This window comes from Arvicanthis niloticus, chromosome 14 (assembly GCF_011762505.2).
Source record: "Arvicanthis niloticus isolate mArvNil1 chromosome 14, mArvNil1.pat.X, whole genome shotgun sequence".
In the NCBI taxonomy this organism is placed as follows: domain Eukaryota; kingdom Metazoa; phylum Chordata; class Mammalia; order Rodentia; family Muridae; genus Arvicanthis; species Arvicanthis niloticus.
Window position 1 is genome coordinate 21,466,143 of NC_047671.1, and position 15,181 is coordinate 21,481,323.

The following is a 15,181-nucleotide window of genomic DNA, read 5'->3' on the forward strand; positions in this document are numbered from 1 at the left end:
ACCCTGAACTCCTTACCCTCCTGTGTCCACTTCCTAAGTGCTGATGTTACAAGCTTGTGTCACCATGCCTGGCTTCAGTGTTTACTTGTGTCACTCCACCCTTTCTCTTATCAGAAAGCAGTAAGGAAAGTTAGGTTCGAATCCTGAGCTATCCCATAGCAAGCTTTAGAGGAGGCTGGAAGGTTTATCGGTGACTTCTAAATCTTTCTCTTAAAACTGAAAAGCAGCCCTGCATTGGTAGGGTAAAGTGTCTACATCCAGGATAACTGAAATTTTGACAGACACCTGTGCCCTCAGAACTCATCTGTGTGAGTCTACTGAGCTCCTAATAGGAACGACACAGTCAAGACACTTGTCACGTGTCCATCATGTGTCTGGGTCAAGAAGGCAGGCCAGATCTCAGTTCTCATCCTGACCTCACCCAGTCCACTTGAGAAGCACAGATGGCTCTCCTTAGGCTCAGAATGTCATGGAATCCACTGTCTGTAAATCTGGGTTGAGCTGTTCTGAGCTTTGAAATATCCCTAACGTATTTACAATGGCCACTACATTTGAAAGCCTTTGGCCAGAAAGGGCATGGCAGACCTGCTGTGTTTTCCAGGCAAGCAGAGAGACTGCTCCATAGGACTTGAACTCTTGCTGTCAGGCTTGGCAGTAAGAACCGTTACCCATCAAGCTGGACTTGATAACTATTTTTTTTTTTTTTACACTAAGCTCTCATAATTCCAATTCTTTTGTATTTGTTAAGATTTGCTCTGTAGCATGGAATATAATCACTGTTCTAGGTTCCACAGGTTGCTGACAAGAGGTGTATTCCTTCTGTTGAATGGAAATCTGTAGGTTATCTGTTGAGTCCACTTGGACTATTATGTACTTTAACTCCCAAGTTTCTTCGTTGATTTTGTTTGGTTAACATACCAAGAGATTAACAAGATACTGAAGTTGTCTACTATTGTTCTATCAGGAGTAGACTAGCTTAGGCCTGTTAGGGTTTACTGTCTGAAACTGGGAACTCTGATGTTCATTGCATAGGACTGTTAAATTTTCTTAAGAATTGCTTAGTTTGACCAGATGGCATGCTGTAGTGTGATTGTCTCGTGCATCTGGCCCTAGTGGCCCTTTAAGAATTCTTAGTTGTTAGAACTTCTTGTCCCTGTGACCTTCAGTGTTGGTTGCCTCTTGGATTTCTGGGAACAGGATCAGATATTAAACAAGAACAACAGAAAACCTGGCTGAGAAAGGGAACCGGGCTAGCAGAGTGAGAAGAGAAGGCTGTTGGTAGAAAAGACATTTAAGGAGACAGTTAAGCAAGGAGAAGCTGAGCAGAGCAGCTAGGCTAGAACAGTTGTTATAGTTTGGAGATGTTGGTACTGGGAAATTGGGAGGAGGGACTATTTAAGCGGACTGTTGGGGAACTGAGAGAGGACTGGGCTGGAAACTGGGAGGAGCGATTGTGAAAGTAATGAGATCAGGGATCTCTCTCCCCTGTCCTTCTTTTGCTCCTATCTAGTGTTAGGGGTGAAACTGGGGGACAGGGGGTAAAGGGTAGGAAAAAGAACAAATCAAAAAGTAGCAAACACCAGCTATGGCACACACCTTTAATCTGAGCACTCTGGAGGCAGAGGCAGCAGAACTCGGAGGCCACCCTGGTCTACACAGTGAGTTCCAGGACAGCCAAGGTTACACACACATAAAGAATTGTTTGGTTTCACAGGTAGTAGCCTTTCCCCTTCCTGGTTTTGTTTGACATCACTGTATTAGTTATCAGAATAACGAGGGTCTCAGGACACCAGATGGACTGCAGCCTTGTAAGGGTCTGTGGACTTCTGACCTCTCAAGTAAACTAGGGCGTCTGTCTCACTAGGCTTGTGATAATTATTATAGCAGAAGTAGAAAGTTAATACAGTACTGATTCAAAAAGGGATACTTTTCAGATAAAACTGCTAAGGAAATAAAGTTTATTGTACAGAATTTACATTTATTGTCTATAACAAGCACAACAACCTCTACAACCTCTTTTCTATAGCACTTCTAACACATCCCCGGGCAACACAAAATTCTGTCCAGCACATGCCCAACAGCTGGTTTTGTGATCTCTGAGGGACGAAGGAGAAACTGAAAACATCAAAACAGTGCGGGAGGAAGTCCACTGCCAAAGAGCAGCCGCCAAGAGCTGGGGATCTTCCATGGCAAGGCAGAGACTGTGGGGTTGTCGCTCTGTAACAACAGGAAGATATTTCATCTTTAGTCTCACTATCAAATCTCTCTTTCGGTCGCTTTTGTAGCTGGTTTTTATTAGGAAAACCAAAGCTATCAGTTTGTCTTCATATAAAATAATAGGTTTCTAAGTTTTACCTCAATAATGTGCTAAAATAGCTACAAATAAAGTGTATTAAGTAAATCAGATTCAAGAGGAACATGAGTGGGCATGGCAGGGTCTCCAGCAGTGCCAGAACTAGGAAGGTGTACAGTTATACAGTTAGTGTAGCAGTCGTGGTACATAAGACCTTGTTCACTAAATACAAAGTGTGTGTGTGTTGGGGGGGAGGGGGTTAAAAAAAAGGTAACTTGCAGATTTGGGCTGGGGCTGAGGGTTGAAACAAGATCTCACCATAAAGCTCTGGCTGTCTTAAAACTCTCTGTGTAGACAAGCTGGCTTCAAACTCACATTAGTCTGCCTACCTCTGCCCAAGTGCTGTGATTAGGGCATGCAACATCATGCTTGGCCTTGCTGCTTCTGTGGGGCCCACAGGCTCATTTCTCCAGGCATACCATTCGTTTCATGGCAGGGAATAATGATCTATAACTTATTAGAGAGTCATGGTACTGCTCACAAGGCCATGGCAATACTATAATCCCCTAAAGCACTCAACTGTACACAAGTCTGGTTTACTCTTTTAAGAAGTTCTTAGGGGCAGGAGGTGATGGCACATGTCTTTAATCCCAGCACTGGGAGACAGAGAGAGGAGGATCTCTCTAAATTCGAGGCCAGCCCTATCTACATAGCAAGCTCTAAAACAGCCAGCCAATCAAAACTACAAAACATAGAAACAAAACAAAACAAAACAAAACAGGCTAGGTGGCAGTGTCTCTGGCCCATGCCTTTAATCACAGCACTTGGGAGGCACAGGCAGGCAGATCTCTGTAAGTTCAAGGCTAGCCTGGTCTACAAAATGAGTTCCAGGACAGCCAAGGCTACACAGAGCAACTCTGTCTCAAAAAACTAAACTAAACCAAACCAAACCAAACCAAACCAAACCAAACCAAACCAAAGTCATCTCAATTACTGTGATGTATACAGAGAGCACAATGAGGCACTCAGGACTTTCCTGTCTGCAAACCTGCCTTAACCAATGAGGTAACAGCTTAGTTAGCTGTTCTCATATATTTTCAAAAGTTTGGCTCAAACTAAAGCTTATGCTGAGATATGTATTTATTGAACAAACTTTCACCTCTTTAGCCTACTTTACACATAATGCAAGTAACGGACACAGTGAATAGCACAGCGACTTACGCTGTATAAAACTTACACATGGTTTGATTATCTGAAGCCATTCATTAAGATACTCCACAAGGCTGACTGCATCTGGGATATTGTCCCCTTCTGAAACAAATTTCAGCAGTACTGCCATTTGGATTTCTTTAGAACAGCTACAAGAAATAAAAAGAACAATTCATTGTTTTCTCCTGATACAAGATGCTTACAGTAGTGTGTAAGTTAACCTGCCTCATGTTGGCCAAGAAAAGACATGACATCCTAAGATTTCTTACCTCCCATTGTCCTACATATATTCTGCAGCCTGGGGAATATGCAAGTGTGTACCTCATTCATTCTCAGGAAAAGCCAGCCTTTCTACAGCCTTCGCTGTTAACACACACGACATGCCTGTGCTACTTCAAAAGCCTACTTTGAGAGTGGTTTTTCAGAAGCAAAGAGACTGAAATTAACAGTCCTGCTTAACAAGGTCTTATGTGGCAAAGACTGGCCTCAAACTTGCTCCCGTGTTGGACTCCTGATCCTCCTGACTCCATGTTTCAAGTGCTGGGATTGCAGGTGTGAAACACCAGCCTTGGCGCCACTCTTAACAATCTAAAGCAGTGAAAGGAAATGGGAAGAGAATGAAACAATAACAGGAAGAAAGGTTATTCCTTATAGATAACTTGTTCTGTTGGAGACAGGGTTTCTATGTAACCCTGTCTGTCCTGGAACTCATTTTGTAGACCAGGCTGACCTTCAACACATAGAGATCCTCCTGCCTCTTCTTCCTGAGTGCTAGGCTTAAAGGTGTGCAACAGCAGATTTTATTTTTCACTGTCTCCATCCTTATTCATGAATCAGTTGGAATCAGGAACAAAGCAGAATGACAGGATTCACACTCTGGCTGTCCCACTTAGCACATGTGCTGAGTAAGTTCCTTCTGGGTTCTAAAGTTTCTCATCTGTAAGAGGTCTCATGGGCCCTACCTCCATGGACACAGAGGCACACACTGCAATCCTGGCACAATAGAGACTGAAGCAGGAAAGCTGCTGAGCTGGGCTCAGTCTAGGCTATGTGAGATCTGTCTCAGAAACAACATAACAAGCACCAGAGAAAGAGAGGCAGAGAAGACTGGCAGACTGACCCACCATGAAGCCTGGCCTTATGAAGTTTCACCCTGCACTTGTGGCTGAGAAGTCCGAGGCCTGAGCCGACTGCTAGAACCACAATCCTATTTCTGATTTTCTGCCTGCATTTCGTGTCACCTTAGCCTCCCCATCTCATCTCTTGTCCCTCAGCTGTGCAGACTGTGAGACTGTTCATCCTGTCCCTGCTGTGCTGCAGTCCACATGGTAGCTGACAACAGAAAGTTAGGGCAATTACAGGGCATTTCAGGGACGACAGACAAGTGCTGCCTGTTGGACATTATCTAAAAGCAGTTATTTATGTTGGTTTTTCATTTTTTCTTTTACTAAGAGGACAGTATATCTGACCTGGGCTTCTATCTGACTTGTGAAGAAGCAAGAGTGGAGGGTACAAGGAGGGGTGCCCCATGTGCAGAAGCATCAGTATGCAAGAAGCGGTGAACCAAGAGCAGACTCTCGCAAACTAGAAGTGAGGACAAGAAAAGAGAACAAGAGCAGGAGGGCAATACCCTTCAAGGAACTGTCCTGCCAACAGTTATTGGGGCAGAGAGCAGAGTGGACGGGGGACCCAGAAGGAGTCAGGTGGAGACTGTGGAAGCCCTTCGATGGCCTGTTAACGAGCAGAAATCAAGCGCTGGATAAAATCACTGATAGATTTCATCTGGGGACTGTTGGCAACCACTACCTGCTGATGCTGTGTGGGGAGAGCAGAGCTGGTCAGGACAGAGCACATAGGACAGTCGGTTATGAGCCCGTAAGCAGATGCTATGGATTGAATTGCTCCTTCCCACAATTCATCATGTTGCGACTGCAGCAGGAGAAAGGGTCTTTACTGGGTAACTGAGGCTCAGTGAGCTCATAAAAGGGGAATCCTAGTTAAGGCAGATCATGGCTGTGCTTCAAGAGAGAACTTTGCTGTATAGACACAAACAACATATCAGCTGTCTACAAGAACAGGATCTAGTTACTCCACGACTGTGAGAGGAAATGTTTCTATTGTCCTGGGCTATCTGGGTCATCCTACTTTGCCACAGCACTCTCAGCTGTCTGATACGCGTATCTAGGCTACAAAGAAGATAGGCCAAGTGAGGCACAAGAATAACTCAAAGCTGCAGACTGCCCAGGCAGACCAGAGAACATGGAGACCACAGGGCCTCCTGGCTCTGGTCAGACAACCGCTGAGTGGGTGACAGACAAGGAAGCAACAGCTGAAAGAAATGTCCTAGGAATAGAGTCCATTCTCAGGAAGGAGAGAAAGCAGGGATAATGTGTAAGTATGGTAAGACACAGACACACACACACACACACACACAGTTGCAGACAAACTGAAAGGCTTATACAGTATTCAGGAGAGAAATGGTGAATGTTCTCAACATAGAGAGCGGGAGGGGCTGGGGGTTCGGCTCAGGGGTAAAGTTCCTGCAGAGGACCCGGTTAAATCCCTACTTCAGGGAAGGGGGCAAAACCATAAAAATCCATACATAACAAGGAGGAAGTTTAATGCTTTGATTACAAATAAACTCTAACGTGCCACTGACCATGGGGATTAACCCTGCTAGTGAGGAGATTAAGAGCTCAAAGTGGGGCTGGGCAGTGGTGGTGCACGCCTTTAATCCCAGCACTTGGGAGGCAGAGGCAGGCGGATTTCTGAGTTCGAGGCCAGCCTGGTCTACAGAGTGAGTTCCAGGTCAGCCAAGGCTACACAGAGAAACCCTGTCTCGAAAAACAAAAAACAAAAAACAAAAAACAAACAAACAAACAAACAAACAAACAGAGCTCAAAGTGCAGTGTCTGGGGTTAGAGGCCATGACTGAATTCCGACTCTGCTATTTATTAGTTGTATAGCTTTCAGCAAGTCATTTAGGCTTCTAGCTGTCAACTGTTTACTCACGTGGCTAGCAAAGGTGTGTGTATCTGCAGTGAATCAGGCATAAGCAGCACAGGAGAGTGCCAAGCAGCACAGGTAGTGTCCACCTTGCTATTATTCACATTACAGTATTAGCTACAATGACTCCACCAAGGCCTGTAAAAGCAACCAAGCTGAAGGTCCACTGACTTCTAAGACAGTCCCACAATGTAGCCCTGACTAGCTTAGGACTGTCAATCCTTCTGCCTCAGCCTCCAAAATGTGGGACTGTAGACATGTGACACTATGTCCAGTGAGACAGATTTATTAAAATGTCTCTGAGCAATAGCAGAGAAGAGATGCGTTTGTCTATGGTTAGTTCTGGCTCACTCAAGTCTATTTTTGAGGGAGCACAGAGATGGTGCTCATTTTGATCTCTCTTCATAGCAGAGTGTAGAGCAGAACACATGGTGCTGTCAACAGCCTCCTGTGAGCAACATCTTCCTTTCATAACCATGGCTCTGTTGTCCATGAACTTAATCAGGCACACGATGAAGGAAGATTAAGAGGGGATGCAGGGATAAAGCAAGGAACACTGGTTAGCCCCTGCAGCACCAGGAATCTGACAGCAGACACGGGATGTATGTAAAAGTCAATCTGCAAGAAGAAAGGCTGAGAGAAATATGATACTGTTCTAGTTCTCACCTCTCCTTTCATTTACACCTTCTTGTTTATAACTCATAGACTAATCAAAAGCAACTGTATACACATCTAAAACAGTTGTAAAGTCGTGTTAGTGTGCATGCGGTAAATAAAGACAAAACGTGTTGACAGTGTGCCGGAGGGACGCAGTACAGCTGATGTTAGTGTTAAGTTTCAGTTAGATAACTTGGAGGTAGGTACGTGTGTAATCAGCAGGGGAACCACATAGGATCTCTACAGAGAGCCTAGAAGTCTATTTCAGAGGCAGAGTGCAAGCATGTGTGAACTCATGCATGATGTCCTGAGTTCAGTCCTCTGAACAGCAAACAGTATAAAACACAAAGGGAAGAAGAGAAAAGAATCAGAATATACCACTACAAAACATCAACTACCATAAAAGATGGCAAACAAAACAAAAGCTGTAAAACTTGCAGAAAACAAACAGCAAAGGACAAGTCTTTTCTCCTCAGTAATTGTTTAATAAAGGATTAGCCACCACCCAAAGGACAGAGTTTATAGATCAGGGTAGGAGTGCTTGCTTTAGTTCAAGTACTCTGGGGGGTCAGCAGGAGGATCTTGGGTTGGGCTATTACAGTAAGCTGAAGGCTAGCCTATAGTACAAACAGAAGCAGGAGGGAGGAAGGAAGCAAACAAGCATGGTGGCCTGCAATCTCAGCATTTGGGAAGTGGAAGCAGGAGGATCAGGGGTTCAAGGCCAGCTTGGGTTTCCTGAGACTCCGTATAAATCAATAGTGAGAAAGAGACAGAGAAACTCACCTTTCATCATAGAGTGTTTTTGTGATTCCACCTCCAGGAATTCGAATACAAAACTCAGAATCACTCATTTCCGGGATACACCGACTCTTTTCCATTTCTAACCAGTTCAGGCTCTTGATTTTATTTTGAACATTCTTTTGCAAACAAGGTGTAAGCAGATACCGGAAAGGCGTACTAGGAAAATCATATTATGTTTTTTAAAAAATACAAATACCAGAGAAACCCTGTCTCAAAAAATGAAACAAAACAAAAAGTCAAATCTTAGGGTAATAATGAGAGCAGTCCATATAATATTTTATAAAATCTGTGATAAAATATACAAGCTTCTATTTCTATTTCTAATAAATTTTGTCTCATTTACTATTTAAGAACTCACTCTGGGGAATCATAGTGGAGTGTCTGCCTGGAGTGTAAGGCCCTGGGTCTGACCTCCAGCACAACCACACCACACTCTACTGTATACATAATGTACCTTTATAACCTCGGTTTGATCTACAGCATGTGTATGCCTCTCTACCATGTACAAACACGATCCTACTGACATACTAGGATACTGAAAGGATTTCTACAAATACAAATGGTTGCATATAGGGAAATAAATAAAGTTGGTTTAATCTCTCCAACACCTCTATTTAATGTAGAGGCCGAGAGTAGTTTACTTAGCAGCAGCGCTTGCCAAGAATAAAGCTTTGGTTTGATCCTTGCGCTTATAAGAAGTTCTCTTCCAGGTGGATTTCTGAGTTCGAAGCCAGCCTGGTCTACAGAGTGAGTTCCAGGACAGCCAGGGCTATACAGAGAAACCCTGTCTCGAAAAACCAAAAAAAAAAAAAAAAAAGAAAAAGAAAAAAAAGAAAAAGAAAAAGAAAAAAAAAGAAAAAAAGAAGTTCTCTTCCTCTTCCTTCTGGTCACTGTGCTGGCCTCAGGAGCTGAGATCTACCCACCTATTCCAGTTAGGAAAGGATATACTGCTCTTTAAATACACTCAATAAACAAATGAGCACTGTATAAAGTGTAAGGAAGGCAAGACACACCTGCGCAGCTGGGCGTCATTACGGTGATATGAATGGCTGCTCGAGAGAACAATGATCCTGGCAAAGCTGCTACTTTCCACCCAGGCCAGCAGTTTTTCACAGAATGACTTGGATTTATACTTCAGATGCCATTGAGATAACAGAAAGAAAATATGAATTGAGATCTCAGAGTGTAAAGATAACCTATGTACCCCTTTCCCTACCTACCTCATGCGACAATGAATGTCATGATTTGCTGACACTGAAATGATCAGCACTGTCCAGTCCACTCACTTTGATTTAATATATCTTTACGATCATAAAATAAATTGTAAAGAATGTAGATCTCTATCCTAAGGAAAACGTCCCTTCTCTCTTGTATTTAACCAACTACACAGTCATCTATAAGGTATTATTATAAAGTTCATTGTACTATGATCACAAGGAACTAATCAGATGGACACAGAGTAATGACTATCTGGCTTTGATTCCTCAAAGGAATCAATACTGAGAAGAACAGAAACAGGAGGGGAACAGTTAAAGACACCGACTGAAAGGATGGATACTGCAAAATGGAACATGTCAGCCTTGACTGATTCTAGAACCGAAAAGATTTTTGGAAATAATTGGGGAGAACTAAATACATCGGCTGACATTCCAAGCCAGTAATAATGTTGTCAGGGTTGCAAATGGTGCTATGGTTATGGCTGTCCTTGTTGTCTAACGTAAGCGCCTCTTCCCAGGACTGGATGGAACCCTGGTCATCTCATCATACATGCTAGGCAAGTGCTCTACCGCTCAGCTCAAGCCCCAGCCTCTGTCCTTGTTCCTCAAAGCCATGTGAATGTTTACGGATGAAATATACTAGACAAGTGAGCTTGTCCAGTAGCTTGGAATAATCTCTAATGCTGAATACAACAACAACAAAATCAAAACAATACACACACACACACACCAAACATACAAGTATATATGAACTACTGTGAAAACAAACAAACAAAACAGAGCATTAGTGGCATAGTGCTGTACTTAAATCACACGATGCCACACAGAGAGAAAACGAGCATTCTACTGTGAGGTCCAGATGAACCTCACACAGAATGCTGAGGAAAGGAAGCCAGACAGAAAGAAACATCTGCTCTAGGAGTCAGTCCACCTCAGGATGCTTTACCGTATCACTATGTGCCCTTGGGTGGTTGATAATATTCTATTTCATGACTTGGGAGAAATACACTTGTACTTGTTGCCCCATATATTTAAGTAAAATAAGTTAAAAAAAAAAAGTACTATACAAGAAACTACTATACAGTTAACTTTTCTACTATACTCTTAACAGGGCATGAGATGACACATCTGCGATCCCAGCACCAGAGAGGCCGACTCTAACTCTAGCTACATATGACTCTGGTTTCAAGTAACAAAAACAAGAACCTTCTGAATTTCTGACCTCCTGAACAGATAGTGTCTGAAGAGCACCACAGGTGCAGTGTGCCTGGAGGCTGGATATGCAAAGCAGCTACCAGAAGAATCCCTAGTCATGGCCATGTTCCTCGGCAGTCTCTTGCTCTGTGCAGCTACAGAGAACAGATAGATGGGGCTAGAGACTATTTTACCAGACAGCCAGGGAGTCTCCCAGGCCCTGGTAAAGGGCTGTGCAGTCATTCATTTTAAGATGGGAAGCCTGAGGGTTTCAGGGAGCTTTCCACGGTCACTGGTATTGCTGTTGGAAGGGCAGAGTGATGACAGTACTTTTGTATGACTGAGCAGTGGTGGTTAGAGCTTTTTTGAATTTTCAAGACAGGGTTTCTCTGTGTAGCCCTGTCCTAGAACTTGCTCTGTCAGGCCAGGCTAGCCTCTAATTCAGAGATCTGCCTGCCTCTGTCTCCTGAGTACTGGGATTAAAGGCATGGGCCACCAATGCCTGGCTTAGAACATGTTTTGATCAATGATTTACATCTCAAAATTTTTCTGCAGAGTTACCTGCAGAGAATGTGTTAAAACTCATGATTTATCCACTATTCCTTTCAGTGTAAAAATGAAATGATAGTAACATTCCTGATACATTATGAAATTCTTTATTAAATCAAGCCCTTTCCTAAGTGTATAAAACAATATAAAAGAAATAATTCTTTAGTCTGGATTCCTAGTGCTAATGTTTTGTCAGCATACATTAATGAACTTAGAACAGTAAGCGTACTGACCTTAATAAAGATGGACCTCAGCTGAAGCACCACTAGCTTCCTTGACGGTAAGGAATATACTACAAAGAGAAGGAAATCACAGGACACAATATAGTGAACAAGTTGCTAAGTTGAAATTATTAATACGACAAATTACATTTGAGTTACAACAGCTTTTGCATTTAAATACTTTCAACAATAAAAACACATGCTTTAGGGCTGGTGTTCAAGTGTGAAGATCAGAGTTAGATCCTTAGAACACACATGTGATGGCCAGTCTTGTTTGTCAAAGTGACTATATCTGGAATCAACTCAAACCCAAGCAGCTAGCTAGGCACACCCATGAGGGATCTTCTTGACTGGATTGTCTGAGGTGGGAAGATGCTCCCTAATGTGGGTCACACCTTCTGGTGGCAGCTCACATAAAAGGACATGGAAAAAGAAAGCATTTGGTTTTTGCCTGCTCGTCCTCACTCTAGCTGGTAAGTTCATCTGTCCTGTGAGGGCTGAGACCCTCCTTTGCTGATATTAGAGTGTGTAGCTTCGTGGACTGAACACTGGATTCTTGGCCTTTTCTTTGAGACAGCCATTGTTGGACCAGCCAGAACATAGCCTGTCAGCCACTATAATGTATCATGTATGTATTCATTCTATCAGTTCTGTTAATCTAGAGAACCATGACTAATACACCATGTATTTACAGTCATGGTGATGTGGTGGCTCACCTGTAATTCCACCTCTCAGAAAGAAAGACAAGAGATCTCTGGAGCAAGCTGGCTAGCCAGACTAGCTGTATCTTTGAACTCTGGGTTTACTTGACTCTGCCTCAATAAATAAAGTGCAGAGTGATCAAGGAAGACTTCCCAATGTCAACTTCCAGCCTCTCGAACATGTGTACACTTCCCACAACAAATGCATGAAGACACAAGCACAAACATACACAAGGAAAAACAAAAAAACCTCTATGCCCTTTCCAATTGCTGTCCTGTATCTCCTTCCTTTAGGGCTTTTTATTTGTTGTTTTGAAACAGGTCTTCCAATGTGCCTGGTTAGTCTGTTCAAGCAATCACCCTGTTTCAATTCTACTGTGCAGCTGGACTATAAGAATGCGCCACCATGCCTGGTTTATAGTTTCTTTTTAATTTTTTAAGTTAAAAAACTTGGTGGTGTATAACTTAAGTTATATACACACTCTTAAGTGCAGTGCCCACGGAGGCCAGAAGATGTCTGATCCTCTAGAGCTGGAGTTACAGGAGGCTGAGTGGCGATGTGAGCTAAATTCAGGTCCTCTGGAAGAGCAGCAAGTATTCTTAAGACTGAATCATCTCTCCAGCCCCTACTTCTGGCTTTAAGTTAGCACAAAGTAGCACACAGCATTTTATACATAGTGTCACTGTACTTTGTTCCGGAGAGTTTATTCCTGGTTTAAAAGAACTCAAGCTGGACACAATCCCAGTGATTCCAGTACTCAGGTGCAGAGGCAGGAGGGCCACAAGTTCCAGAAAAGCCTGGGGTATACAGTGAGACCCCATCTCAAATAACTAAATACTCTATAGTAGGAAAACATGCCATAGACATACCTTCAGTATTTATACTGAGTTCATTTGAATTTTCTTCTTCAGTTGCATACGGATTGTTTCCAACCATTGGCACCAGGCAATCAGTATAGAAATAACCAATCTTACACATGTTCAGTGTAGAAATAATCAGATCTATTGCAAGCTGGCCAACATTTCCAACAGATACTGCTGGCTGAAATAAAAAAGATATGCCCTATGAATCACCAAAATTAGCAGCACTTTTAAGTTTAGATAGCAAAAGTATGGAATGCTTCCACTCAGGCACACAGCAAGACACCGGTTGTTTTACAAAATAAAACAAACCTTTCTGCCCTTGTGGAATTTCCATTCTACCAAGGAAGTGGTTCATTTGTGCGAAACAGAAATCAGACAGCAGTGTTGCGAAAGAATACAGTGTATGCATGAATACTGCTTGTAAGTAGGATGATGAAGGAAAGACTTACTGTAGGTGACAAATGGCTACAGACTTGAAAAAGGCAGAGAGCCATAATATTTTTATTTCTTTTTTTAAAAAAAATGTATTTTATTTTTGAGACAGTGTTTCTCTGTGTAGCCTTGGCTGTTATGGAACTCACTTTGTAGACCAGGTTAGATTTGAACTCACAGAGATCTTCCTCTGGTGAGATTAAACATTTGCATCACCACCACCACCACCAACTGGCCCTGTGTTTTTATTCTTTTTTAAAAAAAAGTGTATTTTTCATATGTATCGTACCCTTACTTCTCAGGAGTCTGCAGAGCTAAAATTCTCTAACAGTTGTTCACTACCATGTAAAAATAAACTTCACCTCTGAGTTAATCCGTGAACACACATGCTCTACCTCCATAGTTCCCAGGCTTCCTAACACAGTTCCTAATGTTGTGGTGACCCCCAACCATAAAGCTATTCTTGTTCCTATTACATTACTGTAATTTTGCTACAGTTATGAATGGTAATGTAAATACCTGATATTTCCAATGGTTTTAGGTCATCCTGTGGTGGGGTCTCGACCCACAGGTTGAGAACCACTGCCCTACCGACTCTTCTCCATTCGTTCGACCACTTCTCCAAGAGGCACTTTTCACCATTTCATTATTAACTGCTTAACCACCTGACTATCTATGTGTTGCCACTCCTAAATGAACACTTTATGCCTTACTTGCTTGATACTAGAATAGGAAGAGATAACAACCCCCTCTCCTTTTATATTACTTTAAAAAAATACATTCTCCTCTGCTGCCTTGTAGGTCACAAGGCTTCAAGCCTATTTTCTCATCACAGGTCATTCTAAACTTGCAGTATTCCAGGATTATGCACCTCTGTTTTACACATCCATTTTTCAGAAGGGCAGCCTAAGCCCATCTTTTCGGTCACTAATTTTCCTAAAAGATCAAAAGCCCTTGTGTTACTCCTGTCAACTTTTTTAAAAATTAAAAACGTTTTAAAATTATGTGTCTGAGTACATGCACACGTGAGTGCCAGTACCCTCGGTGGCCAGAAGGGGGTGTCTGGGACCCTGGAGCTGGTTGTAAGCCATTGTGAGTCTGTAAGAATTCCATCCTCTGTAAGCCATTCAGGCTTTAATTATTGAGCTATTTCTTTGGCCCCCTCCCCTCAAGTTTTGTTGTTCTTGTTGATTTGCTTATTTATTGGGACAGGTCTCCTTCAGGCTGGTCTATAGATGCCTTTCCAGCCTCACGATTGGAGTGCTGGAAATACAGGCTTGGTCAACGCACACCCAGTTTCCTCAGGTCCATGATCTCAAGTTTTTCCTCTTTTCCAAACGTCTGTCTTATTTATTGCTCTTACCGATATACACGTGCTACTAGCTACACTGTAAACTTTGATGATAAGCACCTCCGGATGACTAAACAAGGTTAATTCCACAACTGCCTGTTAGGCTACGATCAGCTCTCTAATGCAGTTGATGACCTATATCAATACTGACCCAGACTACATAAAAACACTTTCACGGATAAAACTTGGGGATTCCCCGGTGCGGCTTATATGCAATGTATCTGCAATCTACAAACATTACAGTTGACAGGCAAACGAGGCTTCAGCTAGCAGACAGGCCTTGAGAGCGCTGACAAAGGTGCTAATTGGACAGCCGCCTCTAGGGATAACCTCCAGGTTGGTTTGTTTTCAGGCTTAAAGCCTGAAGCAGAAACATGTGCCTTGCTCTCCTAAGAACAGGTGATGCTTCCCGGGTCGGGGTGGCGATAGCGTCGACTCAAGTAGAGACTCACCATCAGGAGTGTGAAGTTCGTTAGGTCAGGGACCGACTCCCCGCAGGGAACGAACATGACCGCAGTGGGCGTGTGAGAAGCTCGAGCGCGGGCCGGGACAGCAAGGATACCTCCTTAGGACAGAAGGCGGAATTCACCATCGACCGGGGTCCTTCGGGTCCTTCGGGTCCTGTAGGTGTCCGGCGCACTGCCTGCGCGCAGCGCAGAACGAGGCTCGAGCGGACGGCGGGCGGC

The 15,181-nt window shown here is 43.2% G+C and overlaps 1 protein-coding gene across 2 annotated transcripts; it reads right to left on the reverse strand.

Annotated features, from left to right (window-relative positions):
• Positions 1-1,935: 1,935 nt before the first annotated feature.
• Psmg2 (proteasome assembly chaperone 2) lies at positions 1,936-15,120 on the reverse strand. 2 transcript variants are annotated; one of them, XM_034518205.2, is made up of 7 exons: positions 14,948-15,115; positions 12,719-12,890; positions 11,160-11,218; positions 8,980-9,098; positions 7,949-8,122; positions 3,531-3,651; positions 1,936-2,217 (listed from the first exon to the last, which is right to left on the reverse strand). In XM_034518205.2, the coding sequence occupies exons 1-7, from the start codon at positions 15,002-15,004 to the stop codon at positions 2,125-2,127; spliced, it is 795 nt and encodes a 264-aa protein (XP_034374096.1). In that variant the 5' UTR covers positions 15,005-15,115; the 3' UTR covers positions 1,936-2,124. The 2 variants fall into 2 exon arrangements, with proteins under 2 accessions (XP_034374096.1, XP_034374097.1); XM_034518206.2 differs by lacking the exon at positions 3,531-3,651 and having other exon boundaries at positions 14,948-15,120.
• Positions 15,121-15,181: the final 61 nt, after the last annotated feature.

Bases quoted from the DNA above. Each gene is read 5' to 3' on its own strand.
- Psmg2 (XM_034518205.2), bottom strand. From the start codon at position 15,004: ATGTTCGTTCCCTGCGGGGAGTCGGTCCCTGACCTAACGAACTTCACA. The intron at 12,891-14,947 runs GTGAGTCTCTAC...TTTTTATTTCAG, and splicing joins CGAACTTCACACTCCTGATG to CCAGCAGTATCTGTTGGAAA. The intron at 9,099-11,159 runs GTCAGTACGCTT...TGGCATCTGAAG, and splicing joins TGAGGTCCATCTTTATTAAG to TATAAATCCAAGTCATTCTG.